This window comes from Carcharhinus amblyrhynchos, chromosome 21 (genome assembly GCF_965287045.1).
Source record: "Carcharhinus amblyrhynchos chromosome 21, sCarAmb.v2.hapA, whole genome shotgun sequence".
NCBI lineage: Eukaryota > Metazoa > Chordata > Chondrichthyes > Carcharhiniformes > Carcharhinidae > Carcharhinus > Carcharhinus amblyrhynchos.
The window spans coordinates 47741115-47764746 of record NC_137344.1 but is presented as its reverse complement, the minus strand read 5'-3'; the positions used below and the strand labels follow the sequence as shown (position 1 = coordinate 47764746).

Below are 23632 nucleotides of genomic sequence, written 5' to 3'. Positions count from 1 at the left end.
TATCAAGCAATTCCCTTCAAGATGCCTCGCAATTTCCTCCTTAATGACAGATTCTAACATTTTACCTACCACAGACGTTAAACTGACCGGCCTATAATTCCCCGCCTTTTGCCTGGCACCCTTCTTAAACAACGGTGTAACATTAGCCGTTTTCCAATCATCCGGCACTTCCCCGGAATCCAGCGACGTCTGGAAAATAACCACCAAGGCATCCACTATCACCTCCGCCATTTCTTTCAGAACCCTCGGATGCATTCCATCCGGTCCTGGAGACTTGTCCACAATCAGCCCCTCCAGTCTGTTGAGCACCGCCTCTCTAGTAACAGTAATGTCATTAAGTCTGGCCTACATGTGAATCCAGGTCCACCGCAATGTTGTTGACTCTTAAACGCCCTCAAATCGACTACTCAAGGATGGACAATAAATGCTGGCCCAGCCAGCGACACCCACATGAACGAATAAATAAAAACACCTGCAATTTCTCCTCCATCCCACCTTGGACCCTGCCTCCAACATTGTCAGGTCAACACCCTAACAGCAGCAGTTAGCACTGCTGCTTCACAGCTCCAGGGACCTGGGTTAGATCCCCGGCTCGGGTCGCTGTCTGCGTGGAGTTTGCACGTTCTCCTCGTGTCTGCGTGGGTTCCTCCCACAGTCCAAAGATAAGAACATAAGAAATAGGAGCAGGAGTAGGCCATCTAGCCCTTCGAGCCTGCCCCGCCATTCAATAAGATCATGGCTGATCTGAAGTGGATCAGTTCCACTTTCCCGCTTTCTCCCCATAACCCTTAATTCCCTTGTCTATCAGAAACCTATCTACCCGTGACTTAAATATATTCAGCGAGGTAGCCTCCACCACTTCAATGGGCAGAGAATTCCAGGGATTCACCACCCTTTGAGTGAAGAAGTTCCTCCTCAACTCCGTTCTAAACTGCACCCCCCCCTTATCTTGAGGCTGCCCTTTCTAAGCAGGAAGAATCTCTCTACCTCTGCCCGATCCATCCCCTTCACTATCTTATACGTCTCTATAAGATCCCCCCTCATCCTTCTAAACTCCAACGAGTACAGACCCAGTCTATTTAATCTCTCTTCATAGTCCAACCCCCTCATCTCCGGTATCAGCCTAGTGAACCTCCTCTGCACTCCCTCCAAGGCCAAAATATCCTTGCGTAAGTGCGGCAACCAAAACTGCACACAATACTCCAGCTGCGGCCTCACCAGTGCCCTGTACAGTTGCAGCAAGACCTCCCTGCTTTTATATTCTATCCCCCTCGCTATAAAGGCCAGCATCCCATTCGCCTTCCTGATCACCTGCAGACTGGGTTTTTGCGACTCATGCACAAGGACCCCCAGGTCCCTCTGCACCGTAGCATGCTGCAGCTTTTCACCCTTTAAATAGTAATCCCTCCTACTATTATTCCTGCCAAAGTGGATAACCTCACACTTGCTAACATTGTACTCCATTTGCCAGGTCCTCGCCCACTCACTCAGCCTATCTAGATCCCTCTGCAGACTTTCCACACCCTCCGCACAATTTGCTTTTCCACTTATCTTTGTGTCATCAGCAAATGTGCGGGTTAGGTTGATTGGCCATGCTAAGAAATTGCCCCTTAGTGTCCAGGGATGCGTAGGTTACAGGGATCAGTGGGTATAATATGTAGGGATATGAGGGTAGGGCCTGGGTGGGATTGTGTTCGGTGCAGACTCGATGGGCCGAAGGGCCTCTTTCTGCTCTGTAGGGTTCTATGATGATCTATGAACAGTCTCCCTAAGAGCATTGTCGGTATATCAATTCAAGTGGTTTGAGAAGACAGCTGACCAACACTTTCTCCAGCCACCTGGAGAAACAGACGATAAATGTCAGTCTGGCCAACCATATGCACATATCATAACAGACTGTCCAGGTTCTTAGGCAATGCTAGTTTGTTATTATATTAAGCTAGTTATCTAGAGGATAATCTGCGCCAGTATATTGTTAACAATATTGAAACTAACTATTGTCAACTCTTTGAAGATGTTTAATAGAAAAGTGTTGCGGGCTTTGATGTCCAGTTTTTTAATTGATCACAACTTTATCCTTCAAGTAACCAGACCAAGACACGGAGCTCTCTTAAGCAGTTGTTTAATCAAGTTACGTAGCTCAGAAACTGGCAGGTCACAGCCTGTAACTAACCAGAATGCAGAATTCAGAGATACATACGCAATTATAGTTTCAAATTTGATTACAATTAGCATCTACCAATCTCAATCACCTTACACTTGCTTCCTTATAATGTTGAATTAGTGTGAAGACTTGATACATTGTATTTACAAGCTATGTTCTGTATCTGTCTATTTCCAAATCAGGGTGGCATGTGGCTCAGGGGGGATCTTGCATTCCCATGAGGATCACTGTACCTCTCTCCCCTCCCACAGCTTAGAGGCGCACAGGCATCGCCCAGCCGCCCACTTACAAATTCAAACCCCATCAGCGCCGCACTTGTGAGCGCTGGTCGTGAATGCAACTGTCCAAATTCCTTAAACTAAACGAGTCATCAATGGCCACTGGGTGTCAGAGTTACATTCTATCCAAAGGCATTCGATACAGGACTCTCAGTTGTAGAAACTAGTCTTTAGCAAAGTTGACAGAGTCTCAGGGCTGTTCCAGCTCCCATTCGAAAAGCAGGATAGGCTGTCTGTGTATTTATATTTGTAAATTTGTGGATTAGGGTCATTGTGTCTGTCACACTGTAAAACGACAAGCTCCGATTGTCCAGAAACATTCCAATCCTGTTGTAGCTCACGCTTGGTACGTCAGATTCGACTCCATTCTCAAAGATTAAGAAAGTATCGCGTGGTGTTAGGTGCAAATCTAAACACCAGGACTGGTTATACCTACCCAGCGCAGAGGAAAGGCTAATGCCTTTTCTTTCAATATCAGAGTGTGTGATGCCCAGGCAAATATGGTCACTCCTCTGATTTTTGAACAATTCAAATTCAAAATATCTACGACTGAAGTTGCCGATCCAGACAGAGTCACACAGGATTTGTGGTTGCTGATCAAATCTGTCTGGGTGATCAGGGTAATTTATTGGTGTTGAATACCACACTGCCTGATACCTGTTAGAGAAGTGAAGACAGCCGTTTGCAGAGTTTAAATTGAATCGGAGTCTTCCAGCATCTGTGAAGACAATGAAAGAAAGGAAATCCCTTTGTTACAACACGTGTTTGAAAAGACAGATTGGAGTCGCTATTCCTCTTAGGCTCCCCTCGCGAGGGGGCATGGGTTTAGGATAAGGGGCAGGAGGGGATTTGAGAAAAACTGTATCACTCAGATCAAAGAACAACACAGCACGGGAAACAGGCCCTTCGGCCCAACGAGCCCGGGCCGCCTTCTTAACAATGTGTTTTTCCTCCTCCACCCTTGACCCATGTCTATGCTTATGGTACCCCCATCGGAAACCAGATTGAGGGGAGACTAATTTAGGGACAATTTGTTACACCAATCAGCCTAAGAGCACATCCTTGGGGTGTGGGAGGAAACCGGAGCACCCGGAGGAAACCCGCACAGACACGAGGAGAATGTGCAAACTCCACACAGACAGCGACCCGAGCCGGGAATCGAACCCGGGACCCGAGAGCTGTGAAGTAGCAGTGCTAACCCACTGTGCTACCGTGTCGCCCAACACTTAACACTCAGAGCATTCATAGCAAAGTGGATGAATTAGTTACACAAACAGTTGTAAACGGGAATGATATAACCGGGATCATGGATACGTGGTTGCAGGGTGACCAGGGATGGGAACTGAACTTCCAAGAGTATTCAGAATTTAGGAAGGATAGACAAAAAAGGTAAAGGCAGTGGAATTACATTGCTGGTTAAAGAGACAATTAACATCACATTGAGGAAGGATATTCACTCCAACAGTGTGGAATCTGTGTGGGTAGAGCTGAGAAAAACCGAGGGGCAAAAAGCACGAGTAGGGGTTGTCTATGGACCCCTAAGCTGGTGATTTTGGAGATGGCATTTAACAGGAAATTAGAGATGCACGTGAAAAGGGAAGATCTGTACTTGTGGGCGATGTTAATCTGTGTACGGGTTGGGCAAATCAAATTAGCCGCAATATCGTCAAGGAGGAATTCCTGGATGGTTTTCTGGACCAGTACACTGGGGAAGCACCTAGCGAGCAAGCCATCCTAGACTGGGTATTGTGTAATGAGAAAGGAATAATTGGCAATGTCGTTGTGTGAGATCCCTGTACTCTCTGGAATGCATTAAAATGAGAAGCCATCTCATTGAAACCTATAAAATTTCCCGGCCAGAGATTCTAGAATGAATAGTCTCAGGTTAAGGGTTTGACCGTTTAAGACTGGGGTGAGGAAAAGGAAGACTTGTATTTATAATGCACTTTTCTTCAAGAGTCTAACAGCCGATGAAGTCACTTTTGAAGTGTAGTCAGTGTTGTAATGTAGGAAATGTTGAGGGATCTTGGGATAATTATTCACAGATCCTTGAAGACAGCCAAACAAGTGAATAGGATATTAAGAAGGCATATGGAGACACTTGCTTTTATCAGTTGTGGCATAGACTATATGAGCGAGGAAGTAATGTTGGAGCTGTATAGAACATTGGTTAGGTCACAGCTGGAGCACTGTGTACAGTTCCAGTTATCTCACTATAGGAAAAGTGTGAGCAACTAGAGGGTGTAAAGAGGACATTCACCAGGATGTTGCCTGGGATGGAGTGTTTGAGCTTTAAAGGAGAGAATAGATAGGCTTGGATTGTTTTCTTTAGATGTGGAGATGCTGGTGTAAGACTGGGGTAAACACAGTAAGAATTCTCTCAACACCAGGTTGAAGTCGAACAGGTTTATTTGGTAGCAAACGCCACTAGCTTTCGGAGCGCTGCTCCTTCGTCAGGTGAGTGGAGAGCAGCGCTTTGAAAGCTGGTGGCATTTGCTACCAAGTAAACCTGTTGGACTTGAACCTGGTGTTGTGAGCCTTCTTATTATTTTCTTTAGAGCAGTGATGGCTGAGGGTGGGGAATGTGACTGAGGCGTATAAGACTAGGAGAGGTTTGGACAGGGTGAATAGGAAGCAGCCATTCCCCTCGGTTGAGAGGTCAATCATGAGGGGGCATAGGGTGAGGGACAGGAGATTCAGAGGAGGTTTGAGAGAAAGGTTTTTCACTCAGAGGGTGGTGGGAGTCTGGAATGTGCTCTCTGGGAAGGTAGTGGAGGCTGGAAAATTTACAACCTATGAAAAAATATTTGGATGAGCACTTGAAACATCATAACATTCAAGGATATGGGACAAGGGCTGGAAAATGGGATTAGTGTGACTTTAGTGGTAGTTATTGCTGGTGCTGACCAGATTTGAGAACATGGGGATGATTTGAGTGAGCTACCAAACATGGTATCAAATTCGATCCAAATCAGAACTATTGATGTCAGCTTCTCAAGCCTTTTGGCTAAGATCAAGTGTAGCGTTAGGTTATATTTCAACTTCATTTGAAGCAATTTTTAAAAGTGGCATCTCGGCCTAAGATGCAAATGAGATCAAGCCTTGGAGGAGGAGCTATGCCTGCTCCAATCAGCTTGGATCCTGTAGGTCAAGCCCAAAACAGGAGGTGAGAGCCCTGTCTTGCCAACTTGGATTGGGAATGTCTCAACTTGTTGAACAAACAACAAAGAACAAAGAACAACCCAGCACGGGAAACAGGCCCAACGACTCTGAATTGGATTTGATTGGAATAAAAACAAAAAAAAAAATTAGTACTATTGATGTCAAGTTGAAATTGAGAGCACAGGGTGCACACAAAATCAAAAATGTTATCAAGATGTTCGGGTAGGGTAGTACCGCAGGGCGGGCCTAACTGTTTGCGCTCGAGCCTGGAGTTTTGTACCTCCCACCACCAGGGAACGGTTGCTGTGTTTGCCATTCGAGGGACTATGTGTTTGGCCAGCAGGAAAATCTGGATCATTTTGGCCACTTAATTCCACAACAGCTTCTTCCAGTCGTTCCGACAGTCCACATTTCAGACTGAGTTGAACCAGGAAGTGGAAGTGTTGCTCCAAAGCACTTCCTGTGAACTATTTGCGGATTTGGCAAATCGAACAGAATGTAAACCATCATTGAACAAAACACAGCACTGGTCAGGAACACTTACACTGTAAGTAATATGTTCTAGAGACGGTCTTGGGTATGTTCTTGATTTGAGTGGCTGTACAAAGTAAACACAATAAGACAAAAATCAGTGAGATCCTACAGGTAGCTGCAGGCACACATTTCTATTTTATTTAACATCTCATTAAACACATTAAATAGATCAATAAGGAGAGATATCAATAGAATAATTTGCTCTGAGGGTTGAAGTTACTCCCTGGGTAAAGACCAGGAGGTGGTGAGGGGAAATCTCTTTGGGTCCAGAATCGGAACTGCCCAGGACTGACCCAAAATTAGGCCCATTTCCAATTATTTAGCCAAGCTTCCAGATGCTTATTGTCGCTTGACCGGCTGTTCACCTATCCCTGAAAGCCAAAACTTCAAGTTGCTCGTCTCTCAGTGATGGGCAGGGGCAGACTTAGTAAAAACCGTAGAACCCTACAATGCAGAAAGAGGCCCTTCAGCCCATTGAGTCTGCACTGACCACAATCCCACCCTGACCCTACCCCCATATCCCTACACATTTACCCACTAATCCCTCTAACCTACACATCCCAGGACACTAAGGGGCAATTTTAGCACGGCCAATCCACCTAACCCGCACATCTTTGGACTGTGGGAGGAAACCAGAGCACCCGGAGGAAACCCACACAGACACAAGGAGAATGTGCAAACTCCACACAGATAGTGACCCAAACTGGGATTCGAACCCAGGTCCCTAGAGCTGTGAAGCAGCAGTGCTAACCCACTGTGCTACTGTGCCGTAGTAATTCAGCCTTGCCCAGTTTCCCATCACCAGAAGCCTTTTATTGGAAGCCAAAGGAAGTGCTGTGCCTGTGCCTTACAGCTGGTAAGACTGTACCCCGGGGCCTCCCAACAACAGTCTGGGTTAGAGCAACAGGTTTTAACACCCCCCCATTGGTCCCATCCCATTGGGCAAGCCTCCACTCACTCGATAAGGGGGTTTGTACACCATGAAGCCCATGGGGAGATCTATCAATGAACCTTTCTTTGAGGTTCTACCCTAGACTTTAACCTTGTAAGAGACTGGCCCTGCTTGCTCCATAATGATCCCAGGGATCCGTTTGGGATCACGACGGAAGAGCCAGACCACCCGTTTTAAATGTTCTTTCTACCCTTGCAGAATCGGAATTTCTCTTCTAACTTTAGTGGCATTTTCTTTTAGTGCTGCGCCAGGATTTGTCTACAGTGAGAAGCCAAAGCAGAGAAAAGCGAAGGTGTTGAAGATAATCCCATCAATGTTACTGTACATCAAGTCTTTTGCTGGGATGCACAAACTCTGTGTAGAGAATCAGCCCAGGCAGCATGGTGGTTAGCACTGCTGCCTCACTCTGCCAGGGACCCGGGTTCAATTCCAGCCTTGGGTCACTGTCTACGTGGGGTTTGCACTTTCTCCCCGTGTCTGTGTGGACTCCCACAGTCCAAAGGTGTGCGAGTCGGGCTGATTGACCATGCTAAATTGAACTTGGTGTCAGGGGGATTAGCAAGTGTGAGGTTATGGGAATAGGGCCTGGATGGGACTGTTGTCGGTACAGGCCCGATGGGCCAAATGGCCTCCTTCTGCACTGTGGGGATTCTACAATAACACAGGCCAGACCACAGCTATCTTTTACAAACCAGGTCCTATCCATGGAATTGTCACTTCCTGTCATAACATCCCTCCCCCCCCACTTCAGTCCACTCCCCCCTCAGTGTCCCCACGGTGAGAAGTTCCTTCCTGTTGTTTAGCGATTGGTCTGAGGTCTGTTGAAGGTGGGGCTGGGTCAGACAGTGCAAACCGAGAGGGGGACCCGTGTTTCCGGAGGGAGTGTCGCAGGGTCAGCGACGCGGGTTCCTCCTCAACCTCCATTTCAGTCTGGACGTCCACTTCCTCAGCTCCCATCTCCGAGTCTGTGCCTTCAAACTTCAGACTGTGCCTTCAGACAGGGACGCACGGTAGCACAGTGGGTTAGCACTGCTGCTTCACAGCTCCAGGGTCCTGGGTTCGATTCCCAGCTCGGGTCACTGTCTGTGTGGAGTTTGCACATTCTCCTCGTGTCTGCGTGGGTTTCCTCCGGGTACCCTCGTTTCCTTCCAAAGATGTGCGGGTTAGGTTGATTGGCCGTGCTAAGAAATTGCCCCTTAGTGTCCAGGGATGTGTAGGTTAGAGGGATTAGTGGGTATAATATGTAGGGATATGGGGGTAGGGCCTGGGTGGGATTGTGTTCAGTGCAGACTCGATGGGCTGAAGGGCCTTTTTCTGCACTGTAGGGTTCTATGATTCTATCCAGAGGGACAATGTGGAGTCAGCTTCGAGCTGAGGACTGATACTGAAAGTGGCCATCTCCATGGCCACTTGTGAGACCTGCTCAGGTGTGGAATCCCTGCCCCTGAGATAGTCCAGGTGTTCCTTTACAGCGATCCACCTGCACCTCTCTGGAATATGTTTTCTCTTGCATTGTCATGGCCTTTCTTTGGCTACCTGGTGGTGATATTAGGGCTCCAATATCGTAAGGGCCCTTTAACATTTGGTTTACACAAGCTCTCTCATTGAGGACTGATTACAGGAGGTGCCTCCCCCGCCCCTCGCTGGAGGATATTGTTGCCTGCCCCCCGCTCCCCCCATAGCTCAGGGACCCCTTCTACAGCGATCTCCAGCAATAAAACTATTCCAATGGCTTCTTTAAAGTCCAAATTGGGCGCTGCCAACCGCCTCTTCTGAGTTGTTCAGGCCACATACCAATCACAGTCACTTCATTGCAGTGTTAATGTAAGCTTACTGTGACACTAATAAATAAACCTTACTTGAAGCTTCATGAATTTTAGGAACCTGATTGAGTTATTTGTTACAATAAATAGTACACAAATCAAAAGCTGCCAAGTTGATCTGACATTTGTGCTGTTAATATGACTATATAACGTTCTATTGGGGAAATCGGTCAGTATTGGTGTATTGGTGAATTACCTTCTCATCCTGGTCGCCTTCTTGCCCTACCAGGATTCATATTTTTCTTTAGTTTCCAAAATCTCTATTAAGTTGTCATTAAACTGCGATCACCCAGTCTCCCATCCTGTCTCCCTTGTTAACTGATACAGTCCGGTTCTCCCTCAAAACTGCATCGTCACCTCTCTCCTCCCTTGACCACTCCATTCTTGCCAACTACTGCTCCATCTCCAATTTCCCTTTCGTCCCTCAGGTGTACAAACATTGTCCTTTCCCAAATCCCAGAACTCCGCGCTTGGATCCCTCGTATCAGTGCCTGTTTCACCGTGCTGACGCAGCTCTTAACAAAGTAACACAGGGCATCCTATGTGATTGTGACAAAGGTAAACTTTCCCTTCTCGTACTTCTCAACCTGTCTGAAAGTTTTTGACTTGCCTGATTACACAATCACCCTCCAACACCTCTTGCCCTGTTGTCCAGTTGGCTTATCTGGCTCCATTCATGTCTTCCAATCATGCGCCTTCTTTAAATGGCTTCAGTCATTGCTGAGAACATTGCCATTTCTTCCTTCCGTCTCTTTGCCTTGATACCTTTCTCTCATTTAAGACACTCTGCAAAATCTACCTTTCGTTCAAGATTTGGTATCTGACCTAATATCTGTTGATGATGTCTCAGAACCATATTTTCAGCCTCTCCGGAGCAGCTGTTGTCTGCAGCAGAGGGACACTGTTCATACCCAGAGCTTGCCTTAATGTGTTAGCAATACTGGGAGCAGCAGGGCCAATTTCAACCCAGTCTCACACTGAAGACAGCATGTGTGAGGTTGGCAAGGAGGATCTGTCTTGTGCCTCTGGTTTAATGAAGCCAGCAAGTAAAAGCCCCGTTTCAATAGAGTTTCAGTGAAGAACCTGTTGATTTGGAACATATAACAACTGACAAGTCACATCTGGACTTAGTGTAGAATCAAAAATACTTACAAAATATGAACTCTTCACTATTCTTCACCTTTGGATGTTCTACACAAAGCAAACATAGTGAGGAGAAATCATTGAAGGCTAATTTCCACAGTGATCTTCAGCAAGTTACATTGTTCCATTTACTTCATTTATCATTTCAATACTGAGAACATAAGAAATAGGAGCAGGAGTAGGCCATCTAGCCCTTCGAGCCTGCCCCGCCATTCAATAAGATCATGGCTGATCTGAAGTGGATCAGTTCCACTTTCCCGCCCTCTCTCCATAACCCTTAATCCCCTCTCTTATCAAGAACCCATCAACCCGCTTCTTAAAAATATTTAGCAAGGCAGCCTCCACCACTTCAACGGGCAGAGAATTCCAGAGATTCACCACCCTTTGAGTGAAGAAGTTCCTCCTCAACTCTGTTCTAAACTGCCACCCCCCCACTTATCTTGAGGCTGTGACCTCTAGTCCATAATACACAATAGGTTCTATTACCTATAATATACATATTATATGTACATAATAGGGAGAGAAACCTATCGACCTATTGCTCCCAAGGGAAAACACACCCATTTTAGCTGGCTGCCTAGGACGTGTGAAAATTTTCCGTATCCAGTCTCGGGTCAGATGTTGATCAGGACTGTTTGGGACGCAGGTTTTGGTCTCTGCATCTAGGCTTCAATGGCATAATGAAGTTCCAGATTTAGCCGCAGTTCTTCGACCTGCAGCCCGGGGACTGTACGCCACCCTAACATTTCATATGTGGTCCCCAAACCTTTTCAGATGGATTTAAGTTTCATGACTTAAATTCCTTTAGATTTTTTCTCAAATTAAGAGTGGTGATTTTATTGAGGCAATGAAAAGTTAATTCCTGTGCTGTCGGGGTTCTATAAATTGCACCTATCTCTTTAAAAGGTGACATAGTAATGAGCATTGCTGCCTCGCAGCGCCAGGGACCAAGGTTCAATTCCAGCCTCAGGTCATCAAAAGTCTGCACAGGAGCCTGTACATTCTCCCCGTGTCTGCGTGGGTTTCCTCCGTGTGCTCCAGTCTCCTCCCACAGTCCAATGATGTGCAGGTAAGGTTGATTGGCCACGCTAAACTGACACGAGTGTCAGAGGGAATAGCAGGGTAAATGTGTGAGGTTATGGGGATAGAGCCTGGGTGGGATTGTGGTGGGTACAGACTTGATAGGCCAAATGGCCTCTTTCTGTACGGTATTCTATGATTATTCAGCCTCACAATGCCAGGGATTCGAGTACAAGTCTGGCCTTGGGTCTGTGGCCAATCCACCTAATCTTTGGGCAGTGGGAGGAAACTGGAGCACCCGGAGGAAACCCAAGCAGACACGGGGAGAATGCACAAACTCCACGCAGATGGTGACCGAAACTGGGAATCAAAACCAGGGTCCCTGGTGCTGTGAGGCAGCGGTGCTAACCATTGTGCAAAGTCCCACCTACTCTTTAGATAATAGTCACTTGCCTTATCCATATTGCTGAAACAGTAATAGGTTAAAACAGTGTATGAAATCACTAACCGCTGTTCCGTTTTTTGAGGATTTGCTTGGAGAACAGCTGCGTTCGCTGTTCGACCCATGTGGCAAGTTCTGTGACAGCTACGTTGATCTGAGCCATTGTGGACTTGACATCTGTCTTCTGTTGTGGGAAATCCAGAGGTTGCACGCTTGCTTTTAAACAACTGGATTCCTATCAGGGATAAACATAAGAACATAAGAAATAGGAGCAGGAGTAGGCCATCTAGCCCTTCGAGCCTGCCCCGCCATTCAATAAGATCATGGCTGATCTGAAGTGGATCAGTTCCACTTTCCCGCTTTCTCCCCATAACCCTTAATCCCCCTGTCTATCAGAAACCTATCTACCTGTGACTTAAATATATTTAGCGAGGTAGCCTCCACCACTTCAACGGGCAGAGAATTCCAGAGATTCACCACCCTCTGTGGTGAACAAAGCACAATGGATAACACGACAGCTCGGTGACTATCACTGTTTGCTGTGCCGTTAGAGGGAGCCGGGTCGGATCTCCGATTTGGGTCGGTGTCTGTGGGAGTTTGCACATTCTCCCCGTGTCTGCGTGGGTTTTCTCCGGGTGCTCCGGTTTCCTCCCACACCCCAAAAACGTGCTCTTAGGCTGATTGGTGTTAACAAATTGTCCCTAAATTAGACCTCCCTAAATCTGGCGCACATATAATTCTCTAAATTTACACCCCTTTATTGTGGAGTCCAAGAGGCGTAGACAAAAGTCATAGATAGAAGAAGGATTGGAATGAGGCACCTACGGAGTGTTAAAATGGGCGGCGTGGGCTTGTCGGGCCGAAGGGCCTGTTTCCTGTGCTGTGTTGTTCTTTGTTCTTTGTAAATCACACCATCAGCTTAAATTCAATTTCAGGACTAACACTGACTGCACTGCCCTTTCTCCCTATTTCTTCCTGGAGTTTGAGTAACACTGCCCCATCCTCAATAGCCCCAAGAACACTGACCTATCCATCTAGTGTGGGACTGGTCTTACTTTTCAGGCTGGACAGGTGGAGGTGCCAGGAACCCTTACCCCAGAATAAACCGTTCGATGTGATCAGGGTACGTGGGAAACAAAATACGAAACATCTCTATTAAACATTCTCGTGACAGCTTCTCAAATCTATAGAGTTGCAGAGATTTAACAAGACAGAAACAAGTGTTTCGAGTTAAGTGCTGTGCGCTGATACTTATGCTCCACCCAGTCATTTCACTCTCACGAGAACAGTTGAGCTCATTGAGTGGAATTATCAGTAAACACTTGAGGGACTGACTCATTCACATCAGATATAAATACAGGAATGACTAGCCGACTCAGTCCAGCAAGAATCTGTTCACACAGCTGCAAAGGGAGCGGGTTAGCTTTGTTTGACTGACAGCTTTAATACCTTGCGATAACTGGATCTTTATCTTTAAAGTGGTCTTGCCATGCCTCTGTGTTTGTTTGGAGAAGATTAAGAGGTGTGAAATAGACTAAAAGGTGTTTACAATGGGATTTCCCTACTTATTACTCATTGACAGGTTTCTGGAGAAGGGACAATTCTGAATGGCTATTTTCTTTCTATTACATGAGAACTTATAGCAAACTGTGTAGACTCTGGTTTATTGGTTATGCACCGAGTGCAAATTAGGTGAGTGAAATGGTAAATAATCGCACAAGTTTAAAAGTCATATGAGCTGCAAGCTGTATTTCAGTCACACAGGGAAAGCCATGCAAAAACAACAAGTCTTGATTAAACCCAGATGAGAGTCAAGGACCATTGAATTAAATGATGTGCAGCTGTAGCTCATGTTTGCTCATAAGAACAAGCAACAATGGAAAGGGAGGTTGATATCCCTTTGGTCAGAGAAAGACCTATGATTGCTTGATGATATAACATGCACAACTTTTCATTGGACATTATACCCTTGTGCATGCATAATGTAACCTTAATCAATAATTGTGAGTGCACAGAGATAACTCCTATGCTTTTATTGGTATATGCCAATTACTTGTAATCAAATTTGAAACTGTAATTGTTTGTATATTTCTGAATTCTGCACTCTGGTCTTCAAGATTTAGTCAGGGTCTTTTAGCTATAGTAATAAATCATCTTAAATCACTCTATGACTTTGTCTGGCTACTTAAGGGAAACGATAGTTTGAACTACAGTAGGAGAAACATCATGACAGCCCCATAACAGATTGGCGATGGGTTGGGATTTATTCAGGCCAGGAAAAACTGTGACAGAATTACAGCGCGCGAGTATTTGCCAACTGATTTGAAGAGTGAAATCCCAGCCCAAAGTAAAGTGGACCAGACAAGGTGAGTGAGAAGCTGAAGGGAGATGCCTCCGATTTTTGTAATCGAAAATGGGTCAATAAGACGACGGGGCCATGGTGCAAACCAACAAGGCGAGAGCTCAAAAGACAGACCTTGAATTTGTTACTGAGAGGGAAGTAAAAATACCGGAAGCTTTTTTAAAAAATATCTGAGAAAGGCAAGCTCTCTCTTAAATCAAGATTCCTAATGTGGTGCAGGTCACTGCAGCTGTATAGTCAGCAAAAGTTAAAATGTAATCAAAGGATGTCTTTTGAAACATAAGATTGGGTTCTAGGTTTGAATTACAGCCATGGAAGTAAGGTGAAACTTTGTGTTTTGGTTAAAATAGTTTAACCCTCTTGCTGACTGAAGAACTCCCAAAGAATTGAACTTCTGATAGAGCCAAACTGAGAGCGGGCGAGAAGGAGAGACAGACAAAGTTTTAGATACAACTATTCACTTGAGAGTGAACATCAAAATGTAAAGAATGTTTAAACCAGGAAGGTGGACATGCCGAAAATGCTGTGAGGTCTGTGTTAACATAGAACATAGAACATTACAGCACAAACAGGCCCTTCGGCCCACAAGTTGCGCCAGTCACATCCATACCTACCAGGCCATAGAACTATCTGTAACTCCCAATCCCATTAAATCCCATGTACTCATCCAGAAGTCTTTTAAAAGACCCCAGCGAGTTAGCCTCCACCACCACCGACGGCAGCCGATTCCACTCACTCACCACCCTCTGAGTGAAAAACTTACCCCTAAGAAAAGTGTTGAATAAGAGTATAACATTGTAGGATGGTTAGAGGAGATGTGAAGGGACAGCCTTGCAAAAGCAAATGGAAAATCCAAGAAACCACAGCCAGTACGTGAATATATAGATGGCAACTGGAGTTAAAAATTAGTTTAGATTGTAAGTAACTGAGTGCATTGTACTTTTATTATCTGTAATTTCACTATTTAAGATAGAATGTATGTATTAGCATTCATGATTTTTATGTAGTAAGCTTGGATCTTTATTCTTTAAATAAATATGAGCATCCAGATTCTAAAGAAAACAATGCTGATCTCTACCAGGATCATAGCAAGGCTCTTCCAAAATCAAGATGGAATCCTTGATCCTACAAAATTTCCCAATCCCACTTTTCCTTGATGAATATCTGGCCCTCAATGAGATAGCTGTTTGATGGAAATAACTTATGGAAAATTAACAAATGGAAAAGCAAAGGCTGATCGCCGGAAATCTCTGATCTCGCCGGTGACTGGGAGTGAAAGGAGTTTTGGTTGGAATACAAAATTCTCCATTCTTGCTGGCAGCAGGGGGGTGGGGTGAACAAGATCAGAGAATCCCGCCCGGCAAACATGAAACAGATTCCCAACCTTCAGCCCTCAGTGGAAGAACATGATGTCCTGAACAAATGGACATTTTTCTCTGGACAACTGGGCATCCCGCTCTTAGCATCCCTGGACAACTGGACATCCCGCTCTTAGCATCCCTGGACAACTGGACATCCCGCTCTTAGCATCCCTGGACAACTGGACATCCCGCTCTTAGCATCCCTGGACAACTGGACATCCCGCTCTTAGCATCCCTGGACAACTGGACATCCTTCTCTTGGCATCTCTGGACAACTGGACATCCCGCTCTTAGCATCCCTGGACAACTGGACATCCCGCTCTTAGCATCCCTGGACAACTGGACATCCCGCTCTTAGCATCCCTGGACAACTGGACATCTCCCTCGGGACACCAGCCCCAGCAACAAATGTGAAATGATGTCCTTACCTGCAGAAAGATGAGTTGGTGATCGATCTTCAGCAGGGAGCTCAGCTGATTCTCATTCCTGCTGAGTTCAGCACCCCTCTGTTGGAGTTGGCTCCTGATGCTGTCGACCTGGCGCAGTGCCACCTGCTCGTCATCATTAACCAGCCCAATCGCTTCCCTGTGGACTGCTTCCACGGCTTGGATCATGGCAGCGAGTTTCTCGGTGATTTCAGTTCTCACCCCCTCTGCGGAATTCTATTAACAACAGAGGAAAATTGGCAACATTCCCGAATGAGGACAGGCCGCATTGATTAGATTCACGCTGCCTTAACTATTAAAGATCATCTGACTGAGAGGTTCAGCAACAACTTGTGATTATGAGGTATCATTAACATAGCCAAACATGACAAATCACTCCACGGTGGATTAACAAATAAAATTTCACACCAAACACAGGAGAAAGAGAGAAAAAAAGGAGTTTAGGGAGCAAATCCAGTTGTGGGACTCAGCAGCTCAAGACACAGCCAACACTGATAGAGTGATGGAAATTGGCGATGTGCAAAATAATTTGGAAGATTTGATAGATTCCATAGAATTGTAGAATACCTACTGAGCAGAAAGAGGCCATTCAGCCCATTGAGTCTGCACTGACTCTCCGACAGAACATTTCATCCAGGTCTTAACCCCCTCCCCACCCTAACCCCGCAACCCTATCCCTATAACCCTGTGCATTTAGCATGGCCAATCCGCCTAACCGGCGCATCTTTGGACTGTGGGAGGAAACCAGAGCACCCGGAGGAAACCCACGCAGACACGGGGAGAAGGTGCAGGCTCCGCACAGTGACCCAAGGCAAGATTTGAACCTGGGTCCCTGGAGCTGTGATGTAGCAGTGCTAAGCACTGTGTCAGCCAGATAAAGAGACACTATTTACTTTGGTGGGGGAGATCAGGATAAGCATAAACTTCAAGTTTTGGTCTGGGCATTTAGGATGATGATGTGGAGATGCCAGCGTTGGACTGGGGTAAACACAGTAAGAAGTCTGACAACACCAGGTTAAAGTCCAACCTATTTATTTGATAGTAAACTCACAAGCTTTCAGAGTTTGCCCTTCATCAGGTGAATGGAGAGTTCTGGCCTCAGACAGAGCATATAACAGCACACTCGGTTTAGATCATAGAACCGTACAGTGCAGAAAGAGGCCCTTCGGCCCATCGAGTCTGCACAGACCATAATCCTACCCAGGACCTAACTCCACATCCCTACACGGTTACCTGCTAATCCCTCTAACCTACACATCCCTGGACTCTAACAGGTAATTTTAGCATGGCCAATCAACCTAACCCGGACATCTTTGGACTGTGGGAGGAAACCAGAGCACCCAGAGGAAACCCACGCAGACACGAGGAGAATGTGCAAACTCCACACAGACAGTGACCCGAGCCGGGAATCGAACCCAGGTCCCTGGAGCTGTGAAGCAGCGGTGCTAACCACTGTGCTACCGTGCCGCTCTACAGATTACTGATTAGAATGCAAGTCTTTACACCTAACCTGCTGTTCAAGCCTTAAAGATGCCGACAATGTGAGTGGAAGGAGCATTGAGCACAGGTTAAAGAGATGTGTATTGTCTCCAGACAGGACAGTAAGTGAGGTTTTACAAACCCAGGCAAGTCACGGGGGTTACAGATAGTGCGACATGAACCCAAGATCGGCATCTAGGATGGTGTCAGGAGACATTTCTTCACACAAAGTGGGAATCGGGAACTCCACGCTCCAAAACATTTTGAGATGAAGTAAAAGTTCAGATGCATAGATTTTTGTTAGCCAATGCTCTTAAAGAATGTGGAACCAAAGCAGATGAAACCATCTAACTGAGCAGCAGAACAGCCTCAAGGGACTGAATGGCCTTGTCCTACTCCTATGGTCTATCTGGAGAAAATCTCATTGTTTTAGAAGAACCTAAGAACTAGGAGCTGAAACAGGCCATCCAGCCCCTCGAGCCTGCTCTTCCATTCAAGGGCTGTTCTCATCTCAGCCTCATCTCCATCTCCCTGCCCACTCCCCATCACGCTTCATCCCGTGACTAATTAAAAGCCCATCTATCCATCTCCTTAAATTTGTTTAGTGTTCCGGTGTCCACTGCACTCTGGGGTAGGGTATCCATCAGATGCGTGGCCCTGTGAGTGCAGAAATTCCCCCCTCATTTGTGTTTTTATGAAGTCCAGAATTACCAATGTGCTTACCTTAATTGAGTCAGCTTTTAGCTGAAGATTATTGGTCTCTGCTAATGCGTTTTGTAGCTGTTGTTTATGACGAGATAACTCCTGGAGAATCAGTTTCTAGAAGGGAAAAAAAAAACCCACATGTGATTAATAACCTACCGTGAGGTTGCCTGAATTACACCCAAATGTTTCAAATCCCCCATCTCCATACAATCCTCAAACTCTACTACACTCCAGGATCTTTCAGTTCTCCAATTCTGGCCTCTTGAGGATCTTGGATTGTTATTGCCCCACCTTTGCCATCAGCTTCCTGAGCCCCAGGATCTGGAATTCCCTTCCCAAGCCATCTTTTTAAAGTCTCTCCTTCATCCTAACATTTTGACACAGGTCCTAATTCCTCCTCTTCATTTGTGTCAACCCTGAGTCAGCCCCCTCGATCCAGTGTCGGGAAGATTGTGAGTTCTTGTTCCACTCCAGATAGAACATTCCAGCGCAGTACAGGCCCTTCGGCCCTCGATGTTGCGCCGACCAGTGGAACCAATCTAATGACCCTCTAACCTAAACTATTCCAATGTTATCCATATGCCTATCCACTGACCATTTGAACGCCCTTAAAGTTGGCGAGTCCACAACTGCTGCAGGCAGGGCATTCCACACCCTTACTACCCTCTGAGTAAAGAACCTACCTCTGACATCCGTCCTATAATTACCACCCCTCAATTTAAAGCTATGTCCCCTCATGTTGGCCATCACCATCCGAGGGAAAAGGCTCTCACTGTCCACCCTGTCTAATCATCTTGTATGCCTCAATTAGGTCACCTCTTAACCTTCTTCTGTCTAACAAAAACCACTTTGATACTTTGACACAAAAGCCTCAGCTGACACTCTAGTCTGAAACTGCACTGTTAAAGGTGCGATCTTTCAAGCAACATAAGAACGTAAGAAATGGGAGCAGGAGTAGGCCATCTAGCCCTTCGAGCCTGCCCCACATTCAATAAGATCATGGCTGATCTGAAGTGGCTCAGTTCCACTTTCCCACTTTCTCCCCATAACCCTTAATTCCCTTGTCTATCAGAAACCTATCTACCCGTGACTTAAATATATTTAGCGAGGTAGCCTCCACCACTTCAACGGGCAGAGAATTCCAGAGGTTCACCACCCTTTGAGTGAAGTTCCTCCTCAACTCCGTTCTAAACTGCGCCCCCCTTATCTTGAGGCTGTGCCCCCTAGTCCTGCTATCCTTTCTAAGCGGGAAGAATCTCTCTACCTCTACCCTATCCATCCCCTTCATTATCTTATACGTCTCTATAAGATCCCCCCTCATCCTTCTAAACTCCAACGAGTAAAGACCCAGTCTATTTAATCACTCTTCATAGTCCAACCCCCTCATCTCTGATACAACCCCTTTGGCATATATATAAGATCCTTTGGCACTGGAGAACAGGGTCTCGGCCAATATTTATCCCTCAGTCAACCTCACAAAAACAAATTACCTAATCATTATCACATCGCTGTTTGAGTGAGGTGACTGTGTTTCTTAGATCGCGATAGTGACCAAACTTTAACAGTATCTCAAAGAGCTTTGGGATGTGTGGTGAAAACTTAGAAATTACGCTTGCTGACCTACACCTCGCAGGCAGCGCTGAGGATGACTGGGATGCTATCCATTCATCTGCGCTGAAGATGCTCAGGCCCTCTACCCGATGAGAATGATGAGGAGACACAGGTTCTACTTGTTGAAAAGCAAGAATTAGTTTCGATAATGTCAAATTTATTGGGTAATGTGCTTTCAGAGCAAAGATCATAGAATCATAGAACCCTACAGTGCAGAAAGAGGCCATTCAGCCCATCAAGTCTGCACTGACCACAATCCCTCCCAGGCCCTACCCCCAAACCCCTACATATTATACCCACTAATCCCTCTAACCTAAGCATCCCTGGACACTAAGGGGCAATTTCTTAGCATGGCCAATCAACCTAACCCTCACATCTTTGGGCTGTGGGAGGAAACCGGAGCACCCGGAGGAAACCCACACAGACACGAGGAGAATGTGCAAACTCCACACAGACAGTGACCCGAGCCGGGAATCGAACCCAGGACCCTGGAGCTGTGAAGCAGCAGTGCTAACCCACTGTGCTGTAAAAAAAACTGTAAAAAGGTATTAAATACTCAGTAAGCGTTCCCTCGGATAAGACAAGTACCCTGTTTACTGGTTTCTGGGTATGTACTATTCACTGTCTACACACAACTATTCAAGAACATTACTGTGGAACGATCTGGATTTTAACTCTCAATATTGATAGCTTCCACCCTGAAACTGGGTCTCTGTCTCAGGCCTACAAAGAACAAAAATCAGCCGGGGAAACAGGCCCATGCGCCGCCATCTCAACACCACCAGTCCCCCCTCTCCACCCACGACCCCTGTCTAATGTTTTATGGTAAAAAGTCTGACAACACCAGGTTTTAGTCCAACCTATTTATTTGAGAATAGACTCACAAGCTTTCGGGGTTAGTCCCTTCGTCAGGTGAATGGAGAGTTCTGGCCTCAGACAGAGCATATAAAGTACAGACAGTTTATCATTCTAATCAGTAATCTCTAAACTATCTGTGCTTTATATGCTCTGAGCACAGACAGTTTATCATTCTAATCAGTAATCTCTAAACTGTCTGTGCTTTATATGCTCTGAGGCCAGAACTCTCCATTCACCTGATGAAGGGACTAACCCCGATAAACTGTCTGTGCTCAGAGCATATAAAGCACAGACAGTTTAGAGATTACTGATTAGAATGATAAACTGTCTGTGCTTTATATGCTCTGAGCACAGACAGTTTATCATTCTAATCAGTAATCTCTAAACTGTCTGTGCTTTATATGCTCTGTCTGAGGCCAGAACTCTCCATTCACCTGATGAAGGGACTAACCCCGAAAGCTTGTGAGTCTATTCTCAAATAAATCGGTTGGACTAAAACCTGGTGTTGTCAGACTTTTTACTGTGTTTACCCCAGTCCAACGCCGGCATTCCCACATCATGTTTTATGGCCTAGATTCCCTTACCTGTCGTTTGTCCACTTCCTCTGGCACAGTTACAGTTTCGTGAATAAGATGTTGCTCGCCGACACACAGCTCACAAATACACCTTCTGTCCGTCCTACAGAACCGATCCAGAGGTTTCCCATGCGCCGCACACTGTTGCTGGACTTTCAGCTGGCTGACTGGCTCGACCAGGGTGTGGTCCCCGAAAGCTGGGCTCTTCTCGTGGGCTGCCAGGTGGCCCTGGCAGAGGGTGACCAGGCAATCCAAGCAAGACTTCCTGCCTTTCAGCTTGGTGCGGGCGCAGAGATCGCAGGCCACGTCCTCCGGGCCGGCCTCAGCCCCAGCTGAGAGCTTGCCGCTGGACCTGAGCTCCTCCAGGATTTCACACAGGATGAGGTTCTTGTGCAGGCTGGGCCTGGGGCTGAAGGTTTGGAGGCAGTGCGGACAGCTGGATCTGTCTGGGCTGGAGTTCAGCTCCCAGTAACACTGCGCACACTGCAGGCAGAAGCTGTGGCCACACGGGAGAGTGGCTGGATTGCTGAAGATGTCTCGGCAGATGGCACAGACAAACTTATCCTGAGAGCCCAGCGGCGAAGCCATGGCGATGGGGACCCAACGCAGTAAGAAGTCAGGTTAAAGTCCAACAGGAAACCAAGGCAGGATTCTCGCCTGGGAAATCAGCAAGTCTGCTCTTGCACAGCAAGGAGAACAAGTTCTTATCGAGACAATTTGTCGATTCATAGACACAGCCACACTATGTGAACCCCTCCCTTGTTCACTGTTGGTTTGGTTCCTGTTTTCCCTGCTTCCCGTGGAGATCGGATTCCCTCCTCCTCCCCAATTCATTGACAGCTGATAACCCCAGGTCAAAATTTACAGCCAAATCTTCCAACAGCCAGCTCTCTCTCCCTCTCTCTCTCTCTCTCCACTCCACACTGCCCTGCGTTCTCCAAAATAGTTCCAGGAACCTCCCAGGCAAAGTTTCGCTTTCATTCCCAACACTTCCTCCTTTTCCTAATAAGGGGGAAGGGGGTGGGGATGGGAAGCACACAGGGTGAGATTTTACAAGCCCAGGCAATTTACTGGGGCTACGTGTCAACGCTGGAAATTGAAAACAAAATGAATAAAGGAACGGTAGCACAGTGGTTATTAGCTGTGAACAGCAGGTAAAGATGCTGTTAACACATATACCTGTACACCATAGAAAAATAGCTTAAAGTCAGGTAAGATGGATATAGTCAGACACATGGCCAAACCACATTATGGGAACAATAATTGGTTTTAATCACAAACACAGAGTATAAAATTCGCTGATGCTAGCAGAACTGTGGTCAAGGACAGTGAAGAAACCACCTATTGGGTAGGGATAACACCAGATGGGCAGTGGGAGGAACGTATGGGGGCCCAGATTAGGAGACAAATGGTAAGCAGGATGTGTTGTTTTTGCAACTGAGCATACCTCTTAACTACAGGGGGATGACAGTCACTGAGATAGTCGGGACGTCGGTAACTAAGTTAGCAGAAGATTGATTACAGCCGGTATGAACTGGACATGTTAAATAGTTTTAGATAAGACAGATGGGAGAACTAATCAAGTAAGAAGATTGAATAAACACTATGATATGTACTCTCGCGATAACAAGAAACGTGGTTGGAAGGGGAGTAGAGGGGACGGGAATGTGGGGCACCGTGAGCCAATAGGGGAACGACAACTCACTGATAGGACAGGAACCACCAATTAGGGGAGAACAAGATATTGTGTAATTGATTAATATGCTTGTAAAATAGTATAAAATGCTTGCTTAAACTCGATGTAGGGTGTGCCTGTCTTTTGGACACCCGGTCTTGCAAGAACGTTAAATAAAATACCTTGCTCCTTCGGAACTTGACTCGACTAAATTATTTGACTGTGAGCGGTGTTTCTCACATTAGCACTGCTGCTTCACAGCTCCAGGGTCCTGGGTTCGATTCCCGGCTGGGGTCACTGTCTACGTGGAGTTTGCACATTCTCCTCATGTCTGCGTGGGTTTCCTCCCACAGTCCAAAGATGTGCGGGTTAGGTTGATTGGCCATGCTAAGAAATTGACCCTTAGTGTCCAGGGATGTGTAGGTTAGAGGGGGTTAGTGGGTATAATATATGGGGGTAGGGCTTGGATGGGATTGTGTTCGGTGCAGACTCGATGGGCAGAAGGGCCTCTTTCTGCACTGTAGGGTTCTATGGTTCAGCAGGTCTGGCACAAAAGAGAGATGCACTCAAAGTGTGGGACTCCTCTCTCTAGATCTGCTGAGTTTGTCCAGCAATTTCCCTTCTTTTGTTTGATTTAGGAAATAAATATATTTGCTTTGGCTACTGGTCAACTTTTCTCTCTGGTTTGAATTATTTGTCAATTTGTATTTATATTTTAGTCAATTTTATGGACAATGACACTTAATTTATTCTTCCATGTAATACATAAAATTGCGTTTTACTCACCAAGTTATCATTTGTATTTAACCGAGTTTCATTTTCAAATCGTATTTCCATTGTAGCAACTTATGAATGTTTTGTTCTAATTCCCTTAGCTGCTTTTCTATCATCAAAAAGAATGCAACCATTTTTAAAATGCCGCTTTGATTTGATAAATTATAAACAAGGGATCAAAGTGCCAGATTCCTACAGAGCACCAATTCTAATCTTCTTTTGTCTATAAACTGGACCAGATGCTGGGCAAGACGACAGCTCAGTGACT

General features: G+C 46.0%; 1 protein-coding gene across 1 annotated transcript; it reads right to left on the bottom strand.

Moving 5' to 3' along the window:
* Positions 1-1788: 1788 nt before the first annotated feature.
* LOC145356594 (E3 ubiquitin-protein ligase TRIM47-like) lies at positions 1789-22399 on the bottom strand. Its single transcript, XM_080209378.1, has 8 exons — positions 20925-22399; positions 17890-17985; positions 15670-15903; positions 11585-11753; positions 10066-10104; positions 6149-6202; positions 2879-3160; positions 1789-1838 (listed from the first exon to the last, which is right to left on the bottom strand). Exons 1-8 carry the CDS (start codon positions 21501-21503, stop codon positions 1789-1791), a joined length of 1503 nt encoding a protein of 500 aa, XP_080065504.1. The 5' UTR covers positions 21504-22399.
* Positions 22400-23632: the final 1233 nt, after the last annotated feature.

Bases quoted from the DNA above. Each gene is read 5' to 3' on its own strand.
- LOC145356594 (XM_080209378.1), bottom strand. From the start codon at position 21,503: ATGGCTTCGCCGCTGGGCTCTCAGGATAAGTTTGTCTGTGCCATCTGC. The intron at 15,904-17,889 runs GTAAGCACATTG...TGTTGTTAATAG, and splicing joins TAAAAGCTGACTCAATTAAG to AATTCCGCAGAGGGGGTGAG. The intron at 6,203-10,065 runs GTAAGTATTTTT...TACTTTGTACAG, and splicing joins TAGTGAAGAGTTCATATTTT to CCACTCAAATCAAGAACATA.